Genomic DNA, 20,663 nt, shown 5'->3' with positions numbered 1-20,663 from the left:
ATGCAAACCAGGATGGTTTTGAGGACAGTCCACATAATCCAAGACTTTCCCCAGCCTCCCCGGGATGTACAGTAGATATTCCTTCTTAGAGAATTTCCAAGGTAGAGCCCGTTGGCATTCTGAGTGGGGTGAGTGCCTGCATGAGTCTTTGATTATGTTTCTTGTGAAATTATTGAACCGGCCAGTTCCTTTCTGAGCATTTTCCTGCTGATTCCCTTTCTGGCTGGAGAACAAACAGTCATAAATCCTGTGTTACGGTGCCAGCAACCTCACCCTGTCCCCCCTTCCCTTACAAACACCTCCTTTCCAACAATGTGGTTTCCCACTGTTCATTTTGGCCTGAAACCGTGTTCACCCAAAGACCAGTTCTAAAGGCTAGAGGCAGAACGATAGCCAAGGCACTGTAACCTTTAACTGTGTATGTCAACACACTTCTTAGTTATTTGGTTGATTTCTGAAATGTATTCTCTTTTGAAAATGCCTACGCAAAGCCTAGTTTAATATTGCTTGAGGAATTTTAATAACAGTTTGTTCTCACTGTTCTGGTGCTGCTCATTCCTGACAGTTTCTGGTGCTGCTCATTCTTGAAAGCATGTTATTCACACGGTGGAAGATCTCCCAGTGTGTGATTAAGGTTTGCAAGGCAGGTCAGTGGGTACAGCCTGCTTCCATTTTCCCAACACGTTTGACCATGGCAGCTTTTGTGCTTTTAAATAATCCATTCTATTTTGGTAGACACTTTCTCCCTTCTTTTTTAACAGCACAGTTTCCATACAAGACTCACAATGAACTCACCATTGCCAAGTGGAGGGGAGTGGTGGGTTGTATAAATACGTGTGTTGCAACTCAGCCTTTGCCTGTTACCAGGCTTTGTGATTGAGTCTGTGATTTTGATTCTGTCCAACTTAACTGCCCTCCCCGCAGACCTAGCCTGGAGTCCTTTGTTGCTCTAAATATTTTCTCAAAGATCTTTTATGAACTTTTTCTTTACTGCTCTAATTTCTTCTCCCTCTTACGTCGTTTAACATGTAGCTCCGTAACGACAGTGAGGAAGACAAATGCATTCTCGTGGTGTTATCAGGTGAGGCAACAACACAGAAAAAGAACTTTGAAACTTGGTCACTTTCTCTCCTGCTAGATGCTTGTCGAAGGGACACAAGGAAATGGTGGGAGAGAACCAGCCTTCCCTAATTAAATCTTTCATTGTGAATGGTAGCTGGGAGAAAGAACAAAAAAATTTTTTTCTAATGAGTTGTGATATTTTAGGAAAACTTAAGACAGAGATGGGAGGATTGTTCATTTTCTTTTGTGATCAGGATTGATTTCTGTGACACTCGGAGGGAGTGGTGGGCTAGTGTGTGAGGCTGCTAGTTGTCTGCCACTTTCAGTTTGCCCCATCTTGGTTGGTAGTAAAACCCCTACTTTTTAGCAGGCACCTGGTCACCTGGAATATAGACTCCATTTCCCTGCCTCCCTTGCAAAGCGAGGCCTCACTGGATTATAAAAATGGTGATAAATCGATTGCAAGTGGAATTACCATGTGCAACTTCTTGGAAGCCTTCTTTTTTCTGTCTTCCTGAGGGGAGTGCAGATACGATGGCGAAGCTCAGGCAGCCATCTTGAAGCATGAGGTGGGAGCCACGTGTTGGGATGGTTGAGCAGCAAGGTACTGGGAACCTCTGGATTGCCTGTGTGTAAGTGAGAGACAGACCCCCATTGTGCGTACCTCTGTTAATTTGTGGCTTGTTCTCACATGATGGTGACTGTACATCTTAACTGGTACATCTGTGAATCTTTTTCATCTGGTGTGGTAGGAGGGTAGCTCTTTGAGATATTTTTTCCCCCATCTCAGACTGTCTGCTTCAGAGATAGAGGAACACTTAATTGGTGGACAAGGAATCTTAAGTCTTACAAATAAAAACATGCAAGATCTTCTGCAGTGTTTAAAATCTTAAGCATCATGTGAGAAGCTGCCGTTGTGACTGTTGAAAACCAGGAAAATGCTCTTCTCCTTCCCCATTGCTTTGCGCTTCCCCTTTCCCAATGGTTCAGTCCTAAGGCCAGTGGGTGGGACAGAAAGAGAGGTGGTCAGGGTCGGGAGCACTGGTGACCTAGAGCGGGGGGTGGGGACCCGAGTGGGGTGAGTTGAGCGTCTGTGCAGGTGTGGGAGCCTGGCCTGCGAGGTCCCAGCCCAAGCAGGACAAGGAGGGTGTCGCTGTGGAGGGGCAGGTGGGCAGGGGAGTCTGAGCAGAGTGCGAAGGTATCCCGGCAGGAGGGAGGGGTTGTGGGGGAGATTGGTTACTGAATTGATTTTGAAGTTGGAGAGGTTGAAAGGACTCCAGTTCCACAGACCCCACCCACTTACGGAGTTATTAAAGGCACAGGATCTGGCTTAGCAGGCCTAAGGAAGCCTGGGTGAGCCCCCGGGGCATCATAGGCTCTCTGGGGCTGCTCCCCAGAGTCGTTTCTTCCTTGCTCAGGACATGTTTGCTGTCCACATGATGAACCACCAAGATGTGTGTGGGGAATGTGAGTTTCAGATAGCCTGGCCAGAAGTGTCCAGCAATGTCTTTCATGCTCGACTGGTCGTGTGCCCCATAGCCAGGTGTAAGCCATCAGTCTACACATCCCTAAACAGTGTAAACAAGCTGGCCGTGGGGGTTCCTGGGTGTCTTCAACTTTAAGCTGAACATCACACGTTGCTAGCCAGCGTCTTTATCTTGATCTTGACCAAGAATCTGTACCAAACTTCCAGGGGCCCCTGCAAATAAGCGTAGAGCTGTCTCGGTCTAGCTGTAAGAGAACTCTCTTCCGTGCAGCTATATATATAGGGTTATTGATTACATAGTAAGTAGGTTAGAGGTAACGGAAGCCAGAGTTCTGTTAGAGAAGGGAATCACAAATACAGAGGGAAGAAACTGGAATGAACTGTGTCATGTTGTATTGGAGCTGGAGAAATTGTTGTGAACTCAGGGTTTTCAATAATATAGTGAAATCAGTAGAGAGAGAGAGAGAGAGTGTGTGTGTGTGTGTGTCTGTGTGTGTGTGTGTGTATTCTCAAGCTCTGTCCACTGAGAAGAACTGAGAATACTGAGCCCCAAATAGCAATGAGCACATCTGGTGCCCAGATTTTGTCTTATAAATACCAGTTTCCACAAAAAGGAACCAGAGCTCATTAGAGAAATGGTGATTTCGGGGCTGTGGCTGAAAAAGGACAAGATGAGCCTGAATATCTTGTCCCAGGAAGTGGCGAAGTGCTCAGGGAGCAGTGGGGACCGTCAGAAGGCTCGGGGCCGGCTTGGACCGCCAGATCGGGCAGTTGGAACACCAACATAAGTAAGAACGATAGATGATAGTCCACTGACTGAAATAGGAAACCACAAGGCCATCCAGATACAAAGAAATAAATTGCAATTTCTCAGCAGCAACATTCTTGACATTTTGGACTGGATGGTCCTGAGGAGCTAAAACTATGCTCTGCCCGACTGTCCTTCCAGAAGCACCCGGACTGTTTTGTGCTCTGGAGATTCCTGCAGAGGAGCGAGCAGGCTGCCTCGTGCCCTGGAGGATGTGAGGCAGCATCCCAGGCCCCCTCCCCTCGGGGTGCCTCTGCCGCAGACCAGTGCTGGCTCATACAGGCACAGTGTGGGAAACTTAGGTTTTCAGTGGCCGTGGTTGGTAGAATCAGAAACGTTGCCGGACATTGCCAGCGGTACCGTGAGGGTAAAGATTGCTGTGGTTGGGGATCGTGCACCACACTTGGCGCCGGATACTTACAGAGTTCTGAAGTACCCTCCCGTCCTCAAACCCCGTTCTCTCCAAATGCTTATTAATTACAAAGGGGAAAAGAGTACATGTTCAGTGGAGAAGCCTGGCAGACGTCAGCGATCAAGGGAAGATGGTCAGCGACAGGACGAACTGAAGTTGTGCCCACCTGATAGGACACATCGAGGAGAACCCCACGTTTCCTTGACATTCCTGCCAAAGAGGCTTAACCTCAGTCTAACTGCAAACAAACAAATTGACGAATCTGCATGGAGGTCGTAATATAGAATAATCTGGCCTGCAGGCAGGCTTCCCAGTTGCCACGGTCGTGAAAGGCAGGGAAAGAGAAGTGCGGACAAGAGATGATCTGAGAGACCCCCTAGCTGCACGCAGCTGGGTTGTGAACCGGATTGTTTTTTTCTACAAGAAGTGATTGGGGCGTCGGGTGAAACTGGGGTGAGGGCTGAGGAGTAGGTGGTGATGACGTGTGATGGGAAATTCTTGGCTTGGGTGGCTGTGCTGGGGTTCTGTCGGAGGATGCCGTCCGAGGAATACTCTGACTTTATGGGGCATCAGGCCAGCCATGTGCTCTTGAAAGGTCGGGGCAGGAAAACAGGTACCTGTATTGCATTTTGAATTTTCTATAACTTTGCAATGGCTGAAAAAAAAAAAACCTACTCAAAAGTTGTGGTCAAGGGTGATATTCTTGTTTTCTTCCCAACATGCTGGGATCCAACATGGAGACCCTTCTTGAGAAAAATTTTTGTCTTCTTACTTCTTAGGGAAAAAACTCTGAGGCATTAATATAATAATGTTTTTAGAGAAAGAATATTGGAAAAATGTCTAAATCTGTTTAATATATAAAATATGTATTTAATGGGGGGGGATGGGTTAGCCTGTTGATGGGTGTTAAGGAGGGCACGTTCTGCATGGAGCACTGGGTGTTATATGCAAACAATGAATCATGGAACACTACATCAAAAACTAATGATGTACTGTATGGTGATTAACATAACATAATAATAAAAAAAATATGTATTTAAAACTCACTGTTTAAAACATATGCTGATCATCCCGCGAAGTTTTAGAGCCCAAAATGGAAGGCAGGTCGCTTTTTTCTTGGACTTTTTTTTTCTTTCTTGTGGATCTGTATTGTCTTTCTTTATAAAGTTGGACAAACCATCTTTTAAGCAAGTCTCATCTTGTTCCATTTAAACCTCCACGAGATTGTTGGGAACTGGTGAGCAATCTGCCGGTGCTTTGAAACATCAACCAAAATAATTTGAGGGGAAAGTTTTTTCCTATTCATCACTCGGTAGCGTGTAGAAGAATTTCTGGGTTGCCAGTGGGCACAGGTGAAGTGACATGCTCCCTGTTTACTGGGACATGATCTTTCCGTCTTCATATGATGTTCCCTTTGGGACAGGTGAGGCGCGGTGCCTCTCCACGCTCATTCCTGAGACGGATCGCTCAGGCTAGGCCAGTGGTGCGGGTCTCAGTGCAAAGCTAACTGGCCCTTGTAATGTTTGATCCTGTGACATTAATCCCATTAGCTCTAACCCGCTGTGCTAATTGCATAACTTTTCTTAATTTGGCGTAACATTTAACTTTAATCTTAATTTGGCGTAACATTTAACAGACAGTGTTACATGAAACCTTGCTTCTTTTTTTTTGGGCAATAACACTTCAACCTGTGAAGATAATTTAATGCTTTACCTTGTAGGAGTGTGGGGATAATTTGGGTACATTTACTGACTGTGTGATTTTTTTTTTTTCTTTTGCAGTCTCTTTAGCCCACATCACGCAGCTGGTCCTCAGCCACAACAAGCTAACAAGTGAGTTAACTTTACTGTTGGTTACACAGTTTCTGACTTGTAGGTAATATTGTGATACTGCTGATTCTTTTGTTTCCTTTAAAGATGCTAATGACAGGTGTTGTTTGGGGAAACCTAAAATCTTTTTTGGTGTCCATGCGATACACGAGCATCTTCTCCTATATTTTGTACTTCGCTCTGTTTTTTTTTTTACTTTGCATGTTTCGAGGATTCTTTCCTCACATGTGTAAACTGAAGGAAGAACATCATGACGTTGCTTCTCAGGAAATGGTTCCTTTCAGGGCTGCTAAGTGTTCCAGTGACCTCAACTGCCAGGCGATTCACAAGTGTTTCATGGAAAAATAAAAACTTTTTAAAAAATATTAGAGTTGGGGCACCTGGGTGGCTCAGTCGTTAAGCGTCTGCCTTTGGCTCAGGTCATGATCCCAGGGTCCTGGGATGAGCCCCGCATCAGCTCCCTGCTCGGCGGGAAGCCTGCTTCTCCCTCTGCTGCTCCCCCTGCTTGTGTTCCCTCTCTCGCTGTCTCTCTCTCTGTCAAATAAATAAATAAAATCTTAAAAAAAAATATTAGAGTAAGAGTTCTTGGCTTTCTCTGTACTTCCCCCAAAAGGAGAATATTTAACTGTTGCTCTATTTCTCAGATGGGGGGGAGCCGCCCACAAAATATGGAAGTTATGTAAGTTGGCATCTGCATTTTTCACATTTTTGAGTCTGGTTCCCAAGAAGAATTCTCTGGAGCCTGGGTTGTGTCATGGCATGGTTAACATACAGGAGAACTGATAGTTGTTTTTATGAAAATATCTCATGTGAGTGATAATACGCCATCTTATCCCTAGAGCTATGACTTTAAAGATTTTAATGACAGGGACCAACTCTCCTTTCTCATTCCTAATTGACTGTCACTTCTTTGTGCGTGCCATATTTCCTGCAGACTTGAATGACTTTCTAATCATGTGGCAAGAATTTGTTAGGGCGCTTTCTGAGTCCCGTGAAATTGAGCTGAATGTCATGTTGAGGGATTTGTCATGTGAATTTATGTGTGTATGTGCATTATGTACAGCTCGAGGCTATGTCACCGAGCTGTTGATTATTGAGAACTAAGAGGGCAGTTAGGGCCCTTTGTGTGCGGGGAAACAGGCAGATTTAGTTCATTTTTAACTAAAAGCACATATTTGTAAGGCCAAGGCAGAGTGACACGATCGTCACATATGAGTAACGGTGGTCACAGAAGCTGAAAGTGAGGGCTCTACGTCACATGTGATCGTTTTTGTAACCGGTAATATGCTGCCAGTTTCATGGTTTTCATAACAAAGGATCGTCTTGTCCACTGAGACCATAATCCCAGTTTAGAGGGGATTTGCAGTTTGTCTTGAAAGGTGGACAGCATGATCCCTGAATTCCCTGAAGCTATTGCACAGTTCATAAAAATATTTAATTACCAAGCTTCCCGTGGTTAGATTTGCATCATCAGCAGAGTGAAAAAAGTGTGCATTTAAACAAGAAGCAAAACACGCTCCATTCATATTACATCACTAATTGATCTGTTCTTTAAAACAAAAAACCAAACCAAAACAAAAAAACCTTTCAGATTTTTCAGTCGTTGTTTATTTCTTTTCACATGTCCACAAAGATAGAAATTTCAGGGATCAGTGGATCAGTTTCTTTCTCCAGGCATATAATACAAGATTAATTTAGAGAGGCATAAAAACGAAGTTAAATTGTGTCTGCTATTAAAGAGGTTGGCTGTGAATGGATTCAAACTTCAAATTTCTTCCTTTCCTGTTTTTTTTCCTTTCTTTTTTTTTTTTTTCCTTTTTCTATTTGAGACATTCTTGACCTAATCCGGTAAACTCTAATTAATCGTCTTGGTAAATTCTGTTTCAAGCCATTGTGAGTCGTGTCAGTGACACTCGATCTGTTCCACTAAGGTCAAATTAGCATCTTCTACTATTTTTCTGGCATTTAAATGAATGACTTCGCTATGGTTTTTCAAGTATTTATAGTAAATATGTCCATTTGATGGAAATATAAATATGCATTAAATGCAAGTGGCTGAGCACACCCTCCTGTCACTTTGTATGGTAATCAGTGTCTTTCACTTTCTGTGGTTTTTAATAGGGCCTGGCTGACAATGCTGCATTAAAACCAGTGGCACTCAGAAGTGAAACCCCTCAGCCCTGCTTTTGTCTTGCAGAAAGTGCTTGTGTTTTTCTTAGTCTGCCAATTACACTGTCGTTTGACATTCCCACTTGTGTGCTCATGGAATGAATGGCTAGCCGGCTCAGACTGGGACTTGATTTGGGGTCACTGTGGGACTCCACACACTGGAGTCAATATCAGCAGGGCCATCGGGACCGTGGGGCAACGAGTGGGCTTCCTTTCCCTGCTGGTGGTTTTGACGTGGACAGGTGCTCTCGGCGTAGTACCAGGGAGACCACAGGAAGCCAGAAGTGGGCAGATGATCCTTCAATTCCCCAAGATTCTGCCAACCGAAATCCTTAAAGCTTTCTGTATTTGAGTTCATAAAAAATACTCCCAAATTGTCAAGCCAGTCACTATTAGGGGTTCATCATTCTACAGCAGCACTATTTACATTTAAACCAGGGGGGATTGGGGCAGTGTGGATGGGTTTTGGTAGAGTGGGGGGGGGGGGCATTGCTCGGCCTGGAACAACTTCCCTAGGGGCACGCGTCTCCCTGATGTATTTAGGCGGAAGGCAGAGCAGTGAGCGAATCTTTTCCTTCTAACCTTCTGCTCTGACGGGGCAGGTGCTGGCGGGCAACCGAGCAGAGGTGCTTTCTGGCCCAGGAGGGAATGGTTTCAGAGTAAAGATGAGGTTCTTCCGCCAGGCTGTCCTGTCTGAAACAGCATTCGCCCCGTGATAACCGCATGCATCTGGTGGAAGGTGCGCTTTGCCTGGCTTGCAGAACCTGCCCCATCTGCACCCCCCCCACCCCCCCAGCCAGCTTTTCCTCCCCGCTTGCTTCCGACAGATTGGTCAGGCTCTCCTCATGCCCAGCCCCGCCTCTGCACCCATGCTCCCTTGCCTCCTCCCTTCCACCCATGCGACCTCACCCCTCCTCCTCTGCTTGAGGCTCCCCTGGCCGCCCTGGCCAGTGGGAAATCTTTCTTCCCCAAACTCCTATTGTTCATAGACCCTTAACACCAGTGCAGAAGCATGTGCTTGTCCTCCTACTGCTTTATGTTTACTCACTCTCTCCAGGTAGATCTTAAGCTTTCTTGAAAGTGGGGACCATTTATTTATTTTTCTTTAACACATTACTGAGCACATAGTGGCTTCCCAGGAACTGTCTACAGAAAGCAGTAGATGGCACGGAGGTCCTGGGAGGACACAGCTGGCCTGAGGTGAAGACATCTGTGTGGAAACTGGACTTTCGGGATTAACTGGTATAGGGACCTGAGTAGATGTGGCCACCACACACTTCTGTTTCCTACTCATGGACTCACATCACACATGCTGGAGAATGTGAGTGCTCTAAAGAAGCATTTCCCGGTGTCCTGGGCATTGATGTCCACGTCATGTTCCTCGTCATGGGGACCCTTTCATAGTGAGGAGTGATGTGCTGGGATGGCACCCCTCGGGTACAGCTCAGCATCCACAGGTGGGGATGGCTGGTGTCAGGATGACCCACGGATGCTCCTTCTGCACGGCGACTCTGATGGGCTCGTCTGAGTGTCACGTCTCCATAAAGCCTCCTTTCGTTCTTAGAGCTGTGACAGCTTCCGTGCCTGTTACTCTTCCACTTCAAGTTAGTTTTATATATTTAAGATCCACAATTATTTACTGATTTCTTCATGCAATTAATTGCATTATAATTTCCTCGAGGTCAGGAGCCCTGGCTGAAGCTCTTTTGTATCCCGCACCTCCAAAAGTACCAAGAGCATGTTGAAAATCACCTCGGCCCTCAGTTAATACAGGTTGATTAATGCACTGGCAGGTGATGAGTTGGGCTAAGTCAGAGCAGACGGAGATGACCTACCCAGGGGCTTGCTTACTCTCTCAGTGTTTTGAAAGAAGGGAACATAGCAGTGATTTCAAAGACTGTTTTCCTGTGTGTCTGCCCCCCTGCTCCAATGCTTGCCTTTGTGATTACTCTGCCTTTTAAGCCAGTGTTTACTGAGTCTTTTCAGTTGGCCCCGTAAGCTCATACCTGGTTTTTATGGTGGTTTGGGAAGGTTAGCTTTGTAAATGTTTTCCTGCTTGTTTTCAGTCTTAGAGAATTTCATTTTGAGACCGTCATTTTAAGACTTGTCCACTAGAGGTCACTGTTGAGATACGTATTTTTTTTTCCCCCGTGGGTCTTTTGGCTAAAAGATTAAAAAAACAAATTTGTGTCATCAGATTAAATTTTTTGCAAGCTATTCTGCTCTGCCCAATAGGGTATGTTGCTGTTGCTATTTACGTGGTGCAGTTTGCCATAATTAAGTTATATCCTCTATAAGGATATATATTTTCTCTTTTGCACCTATAATTATCATTCTGTCTCACATACCATTTTTTAGTTTATTATGGCTACTTTCTCAAGTTAGAAATTTTACTTCTTTACACTGGAAGAATTTTATTGCCCTTTGTAGTATTTTTTTTTTTTTTTTTTTTTTTTTAAAGATTTTATTTATTTATTTGACAAAGAGAGAGACACAGCAAGAGAGGGAACACAAGCAGGGGGAATGGGAGAGGGAGAAGCAGGCTTCCCGCGGAGCAGGGAGCCCGATGCGGGGCTCGATCCCAGGACCTGGAATCATGACCTGAGCCGAAGGCAGACGCTTAACGACTGAGCCACCCAGGCGCCCCGCCCTTTGTAGTATTTTGTATTGGGGATATGTAAGATTTTATTCCTGTGGAAGAAAGTTGAAAATATGTATGCGTGTAACCAGATTTTAATTCAAAAATAACCATGTAAATCTCAGGGAAATGTGCATTTTGTGAGGACTTATATAGATTCTTCTACTAAATACCACTGTGAAGGGAAGGATGCTCTACCTTATGAAATGAATTACACTCTGAGTTGGTGCCAAAACAGTTTCTGGGCATAATTTTTTAATGTGAGGCTTTTCTTAATTTTAAAAACAATTTTATTTTTACAGCCAAACCCACATACAGATATTGCTAGCACCTTGAATATGACAGTGGTGTTTTTCATTTTGTGACCCATGCATTCTGAGGATTAAGCATTCATCATTTTGTGCAAAAAATATGAAGGATATTGTTTCGCTTTTTGTGAACGTTGTGCAGCCAGCTCTGTGTAAACCTTTCATAAGTCTGGGTCTCTGGGTGTAATTGTTCAGTTTTATACTTTGAACTGTCATATAAAACCTTTTTTTGAGGTTTTAGGAGTTTTGCCTGCAGTTTGAGGCCTTAATGTGACTGTATCTTGTCATTTAGTGCATCGGAAATGGCTAGTCAGACAGTAAACCTAAGTTTTATGGCAAAATGTGTTTTTTTTTTTAAACAGACTATTTACCATTAGTTATAGCTTATGTATGAATTTGAAATTACAGTGAACAAGAAATGCTAGGATTTTCTTTATTAGTGATTTCAATAATTTATCAACGGTAATGTTCTAAATATATAGAAGTTAACATAATGTTTTAAAATTTTATGTAGATGTATATATATCGATAGGATATTTACCATAAACGTTACTATAAATGAATTAAGGAGCATGTTGCACATGAAAACATGACGTTCTCAAAATATGCAGATCCAATTATAATGAAGAAAATTAAACAGTTTTTAAAAAAGCGTAATAAATTAAACTGCTTTCTACAGAGCTCATAGATTGTTGAGATGAATGAGAAAAATAAACTGTTCCAACTCATAAGAATGACCTTCACCGGTGTTCAACACCTTTCTGTTCTAAAGTCTCTAGTTCTTCTTTCATAGATTATTTGTCATGCCTTATGCAAAAGTTCCTGTGCATGGCTTGTATGAAATTAAACTGAGGGGAAATATGCAAAATAAATCGTCTCTGTGTCATGAATTTATCTTGTGACAATGTCAAAACAACTTGCTGTTTGCATTTTAAAAGAGTGTAAATGTATTTATAATACAGAGGCTTTGATCAATAGCTTATTTTTTTAATTAGTGCACATTTATCAGTTTGTTACTATGCCACCATTTGAAAGATTGGATTTGAAAAACTATATACATAGTATTTTTGAGTCTGGCAGCTATTAATTAGACAGTATCTATCAGATGATACCAGTGGTTAGGTTACCATAAAACAGTTTACCCACAGTTGGGAGTTTGTTGGTATTTTGGTTTTAGTAAGTAAACCTGCTAGATCATCATGTGGAAGAATCTGTTGGCCCCACAGTCCAGAACCAGCAGTAGTCCAAGGCCAGTGGGTGAAGTTGGAGAAGCTCAGAGACTCTGGCCCACTGATGCAGCACTACTAACCAAAATGTACCTGTTCTAGAACCTCTCTTCTTGGGGTCTTGCTCTGTGCTAAGAGGAAGCTAGCTAAACTGTAGTGTATTAATTCTTCCACAGTATTTTTTATTTATTTCTTATTATTACTATTTTTATTTGGGGGGGACAGAGGGAGAGGGAGAGAGAGAATCTTAAGCAGACTCCACGCCCAGTGTGGAGCCCGATGCAGGGCTCCATCCCATAACCCTGAGATCATGACCTGAGCTGAAATGAAGAGTCGGAGGCTTAACTGACTATGCCATCCAGGCGCCCCCACGTTATATTTTTAAATGGAATGACTTTAGTTATGAGAATTTCAGAATGCTGGCAGGCTGTGGAGAAAATGACGTTGGAGGCACTTTGAACCTGTCCCTTTCCAAATCATAACTAGCCCCTCTAGGGAAGCTGATCTTGAAAAGTGTTTGTTTTACTATTTACAATATAATTCTCAAACAGAATTGATTTAATAGCAAAAATGTGTATATAAATCGTCTGTTGACTATTACTCCTAAATAACATGTGTGGTGTGCGTGTGTATGTGTGTGTAGGTATGTGGGTGTTGTGGAGGAGGGCAGGAGAGGATATTCTTAAGAGGTGCAGTTCCTTGATACATACATTCTTTTGGAGAAGTTCTTAACATTTCCTAACTCACCGACCTTTTTTAATGGGGTGAAACTGTGTCAGTGATCCCTAGAAGAAGGCACATACGTTTTGTGGATCCTATAAAAACCATCCATGAATTCTTCAGGGGTGCACATAACTCAGATTTAGAAACCCTGGAGTAGGGGAAAGATAGCAGTATATTTGCGGTGTGGATAAACTGGTGCTATTTCTTAAGAGATGTTCGCTGGAAATTTGTACAAAACTGCAAAAGGGTGACTTTCGATGCAATGTGAAATTCACCCTTGATAGCTTTTTAAAAATGTTCGCAAGCTCCACCTACTTTGGCTGCTGAAATTTACATTTCGTTAAATACGAATTGTAATCTTGAGTGGAATGCGTATGTATTGTTAGCCTTAAATATAAAACTGCCCATTGTTTTACCAGCAAAAATGGGTTTATTTGGGAATAGCAGAGAATTGCAGGTTGGGACAAGCAAGCTGTGGCAAAACCACAGGCAGGTCCGGAGAACAAAGGAGAGGGGGAGCTCCTCCGTGGAGGAGGGGGGAAGTTGGGGATGCTGTTATAAACAAAAAACCCATTGGAGTAAACTGGGAGCTGGAAGTATGGTGGCTTCTCATTGGCTAAGTTGTGCCTGTCTCTGATTGGCTGGGCTGTTGCCAGGGTGAGGAGGTAAGGCTTTCTTCCTCCTGCAGGGATAGTAAAGTACCCCTGGGCGGGGTCCATCTCTTCCTGTTGGGTCCGCAGTTGACTACCAGTGGTAGAGCGTGAGAGCTCCCCCTGCTGGCTTCCCAAATCCGTTTGAGTGAGGTTTCCCTTTATTAATTTTCACCATATATGCATATTTCATTTTCCATAAAACCTAGGAGACTGTCTTTTTCCCATTTCAGTTTTTCTTCTGTTTGCCAGTCAGCCTAACAGGACAAAACATTGCGATTGACCTACCACTAGTTAACAAACTCATCTACCTCCTTTTCAGATGTTTTCAGTCTGAACCCTCTTGTCTGATTTTTTTGCTGTTCCTTTAGCCTTTTTTCTCCTGTCCATAATACTCTTCTCTGATCACCTGATTCTTATCTGCAGTCCCTGCCCCTCTTCAAATCTTGCTCATCCTTCACAAAGTTGGGATGAGTTCTCCTCTTTTCCCGCAAAGCCTGCCTGTCCCACCACCTGCACTATGTGGAAAATAAAGTAAGGCCGTCCAGAGTTTATGAGACTCTGAAGGGCCAACCTTTCGTATATGATGACTTGAGCGTGAAAGGAAGGGCATTTATTGACTCCCTCCTCTATATCTGGTAGAAGTAACAGTCCTGAAGTGGTCAAGTAACTAGAGCTGGAAGGTGGGGAGCTTTTCATGGCGTCCAAGCTTCTGTGCTCACCATCGCTCAGCTGCCTTGCCAAGGATGTATGTATGAAGTTTACATATCCCATCCGCATAAACCTAGGAGCTCAGTGGAGGAGGCATGCCCGTGGCTCTTGACATGTTCAGATAGAAAAGCAGGGAGAATTCCAAAGGTTAAAAGGCAAAATTGTTAACATACAGGGGGCATTCACAAAGCCCCGTGTGGATCCTGTGGATTTTTCTGGCCCTGGGCATTTACCCTTGCTCCCTTTCTTCCTCATGTAATTACCCCCATCCTCAGCATTAAAATGCAAGATGAGGAAAGAAGAGAAGTAACCCAGTGTGGCCTCTTGCTGAGGTCATTCTTAATTATAGAAGATGTGAACTATTAGCAAAGCATGGTGTGTGTGTGTGTGTGTGTGTGTGTGTGTGAATTTGACTTGTCTGCTGTCTCCTTCATGTTCATAATCAAGGATTGAGTGTATGTGTGTATAATGCATTCTGATGATATTTAAGAGCCTGGAGAGCTCTTTCTAGGTTGTGAGCTTGCTTTCTGCAATGATTGAAGTGGGTTTTGGTTTTGGTTTTGATGTTCTCCTCTTCCTTCTTACTGTGTCTCGAAACTTCTTAGGCATTTTTCCTAGAGAAGCCTCTGCCCTTTTTCTTGCCCTTCACTAGCTGTCACTTCCTCCCTGACCACCGAATGCCACTGCTTTTCATCTTAATGCTGCTTCTCTGACCCGGCTCCCTGGTTAAGGCTGGTTATTGACATACTGCCGGGCTGCCCATGTAACGCCTCAGCACTGGAGTATGGTTTCAAAGGTATGTTCCTGAAAGAATTCAGCGTTCAAGATTGTGTGGACCATTCCTTGGTTCTCTTTGGGCTATTAATAAAAGATTCAGAAATCAAGTAAATTCTGCATCCTCAGAGGGGTAGAAATCCATACTTGTCAGCTTTTTAGGAGATTTGTTTGGCCTGTTTGGCCTTGCGTACACATTTTTTATAGCCCGGGGACATATATTTTTGCATGTTTGACTTTATACTGTAAAATCTGCCTTAATGCTTGCTTGTAACTTTTTTCCCTGATTTTTGTCGAATTGATTATTCTCATTGTTGCCAAAAGAGTAGAACCTTTTTTTTTTTGCTTTGATTCTTTTCAATAAGTTAAGTCAGGATATTTTTGGTTAGTAAAATTACTTAAGCTGCAGAATCTTAAGGGGGCCCATAATGAGATACAACAAGTATGTACCTCTAGGTGTGGGTGCTCAGTAAATACTGTTGTTTAACTGAATGTGGCATTACTATTGTCATTTATAAAGCTAATGATGATTTTGGGGGATGTTGGCCTTTATTGGTTAGATGTTTAGATATTTTGGTATTTAATTTTTACCTTGAGGAACATATAGATCCTTTTAAATGAGAATCTGCTTTACTGTTTCATAAACTTTATGTTTTTAAATAACCCATAACTACTGTAATTCACTGTTTTAATAGCTGCTTTGGGGGGAAATCCCATAAAATCTGTAAAGCCTAGTTATCATTAGTATACTTTTGAACTTCACATTCTCGTGCTAAGATATAATTAGTTCATTACCCACTTTGCGTTTTGGGCCAGAAAACAAAAGTCATTAATCACTATAAATACAAATGACCTTTTTTGCATATAAAATTCTGAGCGTAATTATTTGTATGCATGACTAAAGAGATTGTTCTTTACAGGTAATCATTGGACTGGCATTCAAGACTATGATTCCTAATTTGCTGAAAGAATTGGCATGTATATAATGAGTCTAGACATCACCTCTGTGGGAGGAATAGACTAGTGTCTCCAGCTAGTATAATTGGGTATTAAAGGGGCTGTCCTTTTACTCTGACCAGGAATGCCCCAAATTCGTATTTCTCATAGTTTCTGTTGTTTTGGCTTCTTCCCACCTTGCCTCACTCGGGGCATAGGGGGACAGTTGTTATCCAGTATTATATTCATCCAATATTGGGGCAAAGAAATGTTTGCTCTCACCACTATTTGGATGTATTCTCGTGGTTTTCATCCTTTTTCTAATAACTTTGTTGTAGCACTGTGTCTTAGGGATCTAATAACTGGCTTCGTTGAATGATCTTCTACCTTCCCTTATCCTTTTCTGTTCAAGAAATCTTAGAAAGCAGCAGAAGCATACAGAAATCTGACTGAGCATTTTCCTTTGTTATAACAATCAAATCTCTTTTTTTTTAATCTAAATATGCCAGGTTTGGGGAGGCAGTGCTATCTGATTTTTTTTTTTTTTTTTTTTGCTTTAGCTTATCCCGTAGGGTGTTGTCTTCACGTGTTGTGGGGCCCGTGGGTCAGTAGCACTGCAAAAGGGCACAAGATTGTAGCATGTTACCCATTGCCGGGCAGGGAACGTGCCCACCGCTGGGCCATGTGCTAGTCTTCCCTCTTTGTACACTTGAGGCGGTTTGCAGTCCCTCCCTGGTTTCCCATGATGGAGGCAATGGCTGAACCATGAATTCAGTTTTTCAAAGAGGCATGCAGGCAGCATCCCCTTGGCCTTCACGCCCTAGCCTAGGGCCTCCCCTTTGCAGGAATCTCCAGATTAAAAAAAAAAAAAAACCAGTCTGGGAGCTTCTGCAAAAACAGTTAGGCACAGTAGTTCTGAATACTCAGAAGTTTGGTGAAGGTGGTGGGTAGGGTTCATGACTCCGGATTTCATGCCCATGCTTATGAGAAAAACGTACATGTGTTCTGAGCAGCTTCTGGCTTCCCGGCAGCCGTGGGTGGTAACGTGGTGCGTGGTCTCTTACTGCCCTTTTGTAGCTGAAGAGGACCCGGCTGTCGGTGCTAACCATATGGCTCCAAAGACCAATGTGTGACCCGCCGGCCTTTCCGTAGGCTGCACACTGCCAAGCGCCAGTCCTTATGTTTTGCACAGTGCCCGCTGCTCCCAGAGCCTGTCACTCTTCGTGATTTTGTTTCTTTGCCTCAGGCGCCACGTGATGGTTTTGCTCGAGAAGCCCCCAGATCGGCTGCACCCCAGCTGGTCTCTCTGTGCTGTCGCAGCCACCCAGCATTCTCCATTTACTTCTCGGTGTTTCGACGGCCAGAAGCTTAGCAAGGGGCATCTCTTCAGTGGGACCACACTTGGTCATGATGAAGTTGCTGCTAAGTGACTCAGTTCGATGAACTGAGGAATTAGGACTTTTTCTCCCTGAACCTCGTTCATACTACTCTGCACTGATTTCACCGTAAAGATCTGTGTGGGTGTGACAGAACCAAACAAGAGTTTGTCCATCCAGTGCACAGCCAATCCGTAAAAGCTGACAGTGAGCTTTTGCTGTGCAGGAAGATAAGCTCTTTGTTGGTCTGGTGCCATCCAAGAGAATGGGGGGCTAATGCCCCAAAGTCCCGAACTCCCCGGTAGCTTACAAGTGGGGATTTTTAAGGGCAAGATTTGGGGCAGGGGTCTTCTGAGAAGGTGGATGCTGTAGATTGGAGGCCCGTGAGGTCATGTTAACAGATAGATACGCTTAGTCACTCCTGATGCCGCTTCATCTGGTCGCGTGGAGGGCTGTTCCATCTCGAAACTGGAATCTGAAAAATCTTTCTTCACGTTAGAGATTCCATTCGTGTTTGGTGCTTATGTGTTGAGGGTGCTTATGTGCTGGTTAGCTGCCTGTACGACCTCAAACTAACCATGTCAGCTTGAATGATAAGCAAGAATTCCTTCCTCTTGGGCCTGGGTCTGTGTGTCTCTGGCCGGCCCAGCTGTGCCCGGGGACGGTATGCCCTGTAGTGTTTGTTCATCTGCACTGATGAGTCAGCTGTGTGAGGAAGCAGAAGCTGACTGGAAGTGGTTGGAATGCAGCCCCCAGGTTGGGTGGATCAGCCAGTTAGAGTTCCTTTTTTTTTTTTTTTTTTTTGTCACTTTTCATCAACCCCAAGTCTCAACTTATTGAGGTGACAGAAGTCTTAATTTGGATAATCTTTCTCAGCATTATTGTGCGGGCGTAAGGAACATATATACTGGATTAATGATTTTGATGTCACCAATAAATTAAGTTTTCTGCACCAAAGTGGTCTGTGGACCAGCAGCATCAGCATCCCCTGGGAACTTGGAAATGCAGAAGCTCGGGCCCCATCCCAAACCTACTGAGTCGGAAACTCTGAGGTGTGTGCCACCCCCCATCTGTGTTTTAACAAGCCCTCCAGTAATTCTGATGTACTCGGAAGTTTGTGACCTCCTGCCCTAGAGCAGCACTATCTAGAACTTTCTGCAGTGAAGGGAATGTTCTCTATCTGTGCTGTCCAATATGGTAGCCACTAACCGCTTGAAATGTGGCTTGTGTGACCAAGAAACTGAATTATTAATTTTACTTAATTTCAACTAATCTAGATTTAAGTTTACTTCCTTTTTTTTTTTTTTTTCTGCCTTAACTGTTTCATCTAGTTCCCTCAGCCCCCATCCTGTGCCTCTGGTAATCATAAATCATAAATCTGATCTCTTTTCCTATGAGTTTGTGTGTGTGTGTGTCTGTATGTTTTAAGCCTCCACGTATAAATAAGATTATACAGTTTTGTCTTTTCCTGTCTGACTTATTTCACTTAGCATAATGACTCCAAGATCCATCCGTGTTGTTGCAAATAGGGTTTCCTTTTTATGGCTGAGTAGCATTCCACTGTAGCTACATAAACCACATTTTCCTTGCCCATCCATCTCTTGGTGGACACTTAAAACTGCTTCTGTGTCTCGTCTGTTGTGAGTAATGCTACAGTGAACATGGGTGCAGATATTCCTTGGAGACAGTGATTTCGTTTCATTTCCTTTGGATGCATACCCAGAAGTGGAATTGCTGGGTCATATGGTAGTTCTAGTTTTAATTGTTTTGAGGAACCGCCATGCAATTTTCCCTGGTGACTGCATGTTGGACAGCCCAGCTCCAGAGCATACCCTGCTGCTTATTATTGTGTGCATAAACTAACAGTTTTTTTAAAAATAAGTTACTGGTTGTGGAATTGTGAGTTTTATATCCCAGAACAAAATGCTCCTAAAGTGAAGGTCCAGTTGCTATAACAATCGTTTATTGAGGTTTTTCTGTTGGGGGAGGCCGGTGACTGTTGCTGGTTACTGGGTCAGCTGTTTCTTACAGTCGGAGCGCTCTGGTCTACCCAGTGTGTCCAGCGAGTGCGTGCTGAGGCTTCCCGCTGGAGGGAGCTGCTGTCCAAGGGTTGTTAATGTAGGAAATTAGCCGAGTCCCCTTCTGGCCCAGACTCGTGAGCCCGCCCAGGGACTTGGGCTGCTTGTTGTGAGGCTGTCCCCAAACTGCAAGGGCTGACTGCTAAGTCTGGCTGGTACGCGCTTCTCCCACGAAACTGGAATAACGTTCAGGCTCTCAATTTAGGAGCCCTTGAAGGGAAAGAGGGTCCTGCAGGGCATGTCAGTCTGAATTGTTGTAACTGCCAGAAGATAACGTGAGACCAGTCTCTGGCCATAGCTCCTGGGGTGGCAGGACCCCATCTCTGTCACCTCTGCTCTGGACCGAGAGGGTTCCCAGCGGTCATCTGATCCTGCGACAAAAGCAGAACGAGGCATTTGGGAGCCAGGGGACACCTGAGAGTGATTGGGGAACTTTCTCACCTGTAGCAACCGGAGTCTCAAAATTAAAGCCGTCGTTTTTGACAGGAAATGATACTAAATTCTCTGTCATAAGCAAAGTTCTACATGACTGAGCTTCCTAATTGAGGGCCCCATTTGTTGCATTATTTAAATCCATATCATTGATTTTCGTCATCCAGCTCTTTTGAGAATCGTAGAATGGTAAAGCCAGGTCGGGGAGGACTTTGAAAGGGTCCTGGTGCAGCCCAGACTCCTGTGTTCACACAGCGTGCTGTCCCCGTCTCCCTTGTGAGCTCAGCTGCTGGTTGTGTGTAGACTGTGTGGATGTATACAACTGGGGTCACAGTCACAAACAGTACAGATTGATGGAAAGGAATGTTGCCAAGGCGTAATAAGGAATATCTTGAGGCTGACTGTGCACTTGTGTTTTAAAATACTTTATGCAAATGCGTCATGTGGAGATCTTTGAAAAATTTCACCGGAGTATTCTGCCTGGGGATGTACTGCTCCCGTTTTTGTCCGTAACAGCTGAGTTTGTTCATGTCACGTTTGTATATAATTTCATTATTACATAGCTCATCTGGCTAACTGGTTATTTTTTTTTTTATGGACAGTTTTATTAGAATTAGTTTGTTTTCCAAACACTAGACCTGTTTCCATTTACCGACTCTGATACTCCTTTTTTTGTAACTTACTTTGTTTAAATAGCTTGCCTTTCTTACTTTATCCCAGAAGTATTGAAATGCTAGGTGTTAAAAGTGGGGCTCAGTACACATCACCAGCGTTCTCTGAATACTGGTTGAAAGAGTGAATGCTATCCCGTCTAGTCAGGTCTGAATGGTAATTTCTTCTGATTTTTACTATGGCCAGGTAGGGGAAATTCCGTAGTTGAGAGAGAATATGAGCTGTGTAATATTTTCCCCTTGTCGCTTGAATGGAGTCTTAAAACACAAAATTCACATGCATACGAAAGGCTGGGAGAGGTTTAGTAAATTGAATGTAGGGTTATTGTTTGTGTCCACAAGACAAAGCCCTACATCACATTTAGCATAATTTG

General features: G+C 43.7%; 1 protein-coding gene across 2 annotated transcripts in view; it reads left to right on the top strand.

Annotated features, from left to right (window-relative positions):
* The window catches only part of RSU1 (Ras suppressor protein 1), a 191,303-nt gene that overhangs the window by 27,173 nt on the left and 143,467 nt on the right, over positions 1–20,663 (top strand). For both annotated transcript variants that reach the window (XM_032426088.1, XM_032426089.1), the window contains exon 3: positions 5,550–5,600. In XM_032426088.1, coding sequence (XP_032281979.1) covers positions 5,550–5,600 — 51 coding nt within the window. The remainder of the gene's footprint in view (positions 1–5,549; positions 5,601–20,663) is intronic.

This window comes from Phoca vitulina, unplaced genomic scaffold, assembly GCF_004348235.1.
Source record: "Phoca vitulina isolate PV1807 unplaced genomic scaffold, GSC_HSeal_1.0 scaffold33, whole genome shotgun sequence".
Lineage (NCBI taxonomy): Eukaryota > Metazoa > Chordata > Mammalia > Carnivora > Phocidae > Phoca > Phoca vitulina.
Note: the sequence above shows the minus strand (reverse complement) of the source record. Positions and strands in the feature narration are given on the sequence as shown.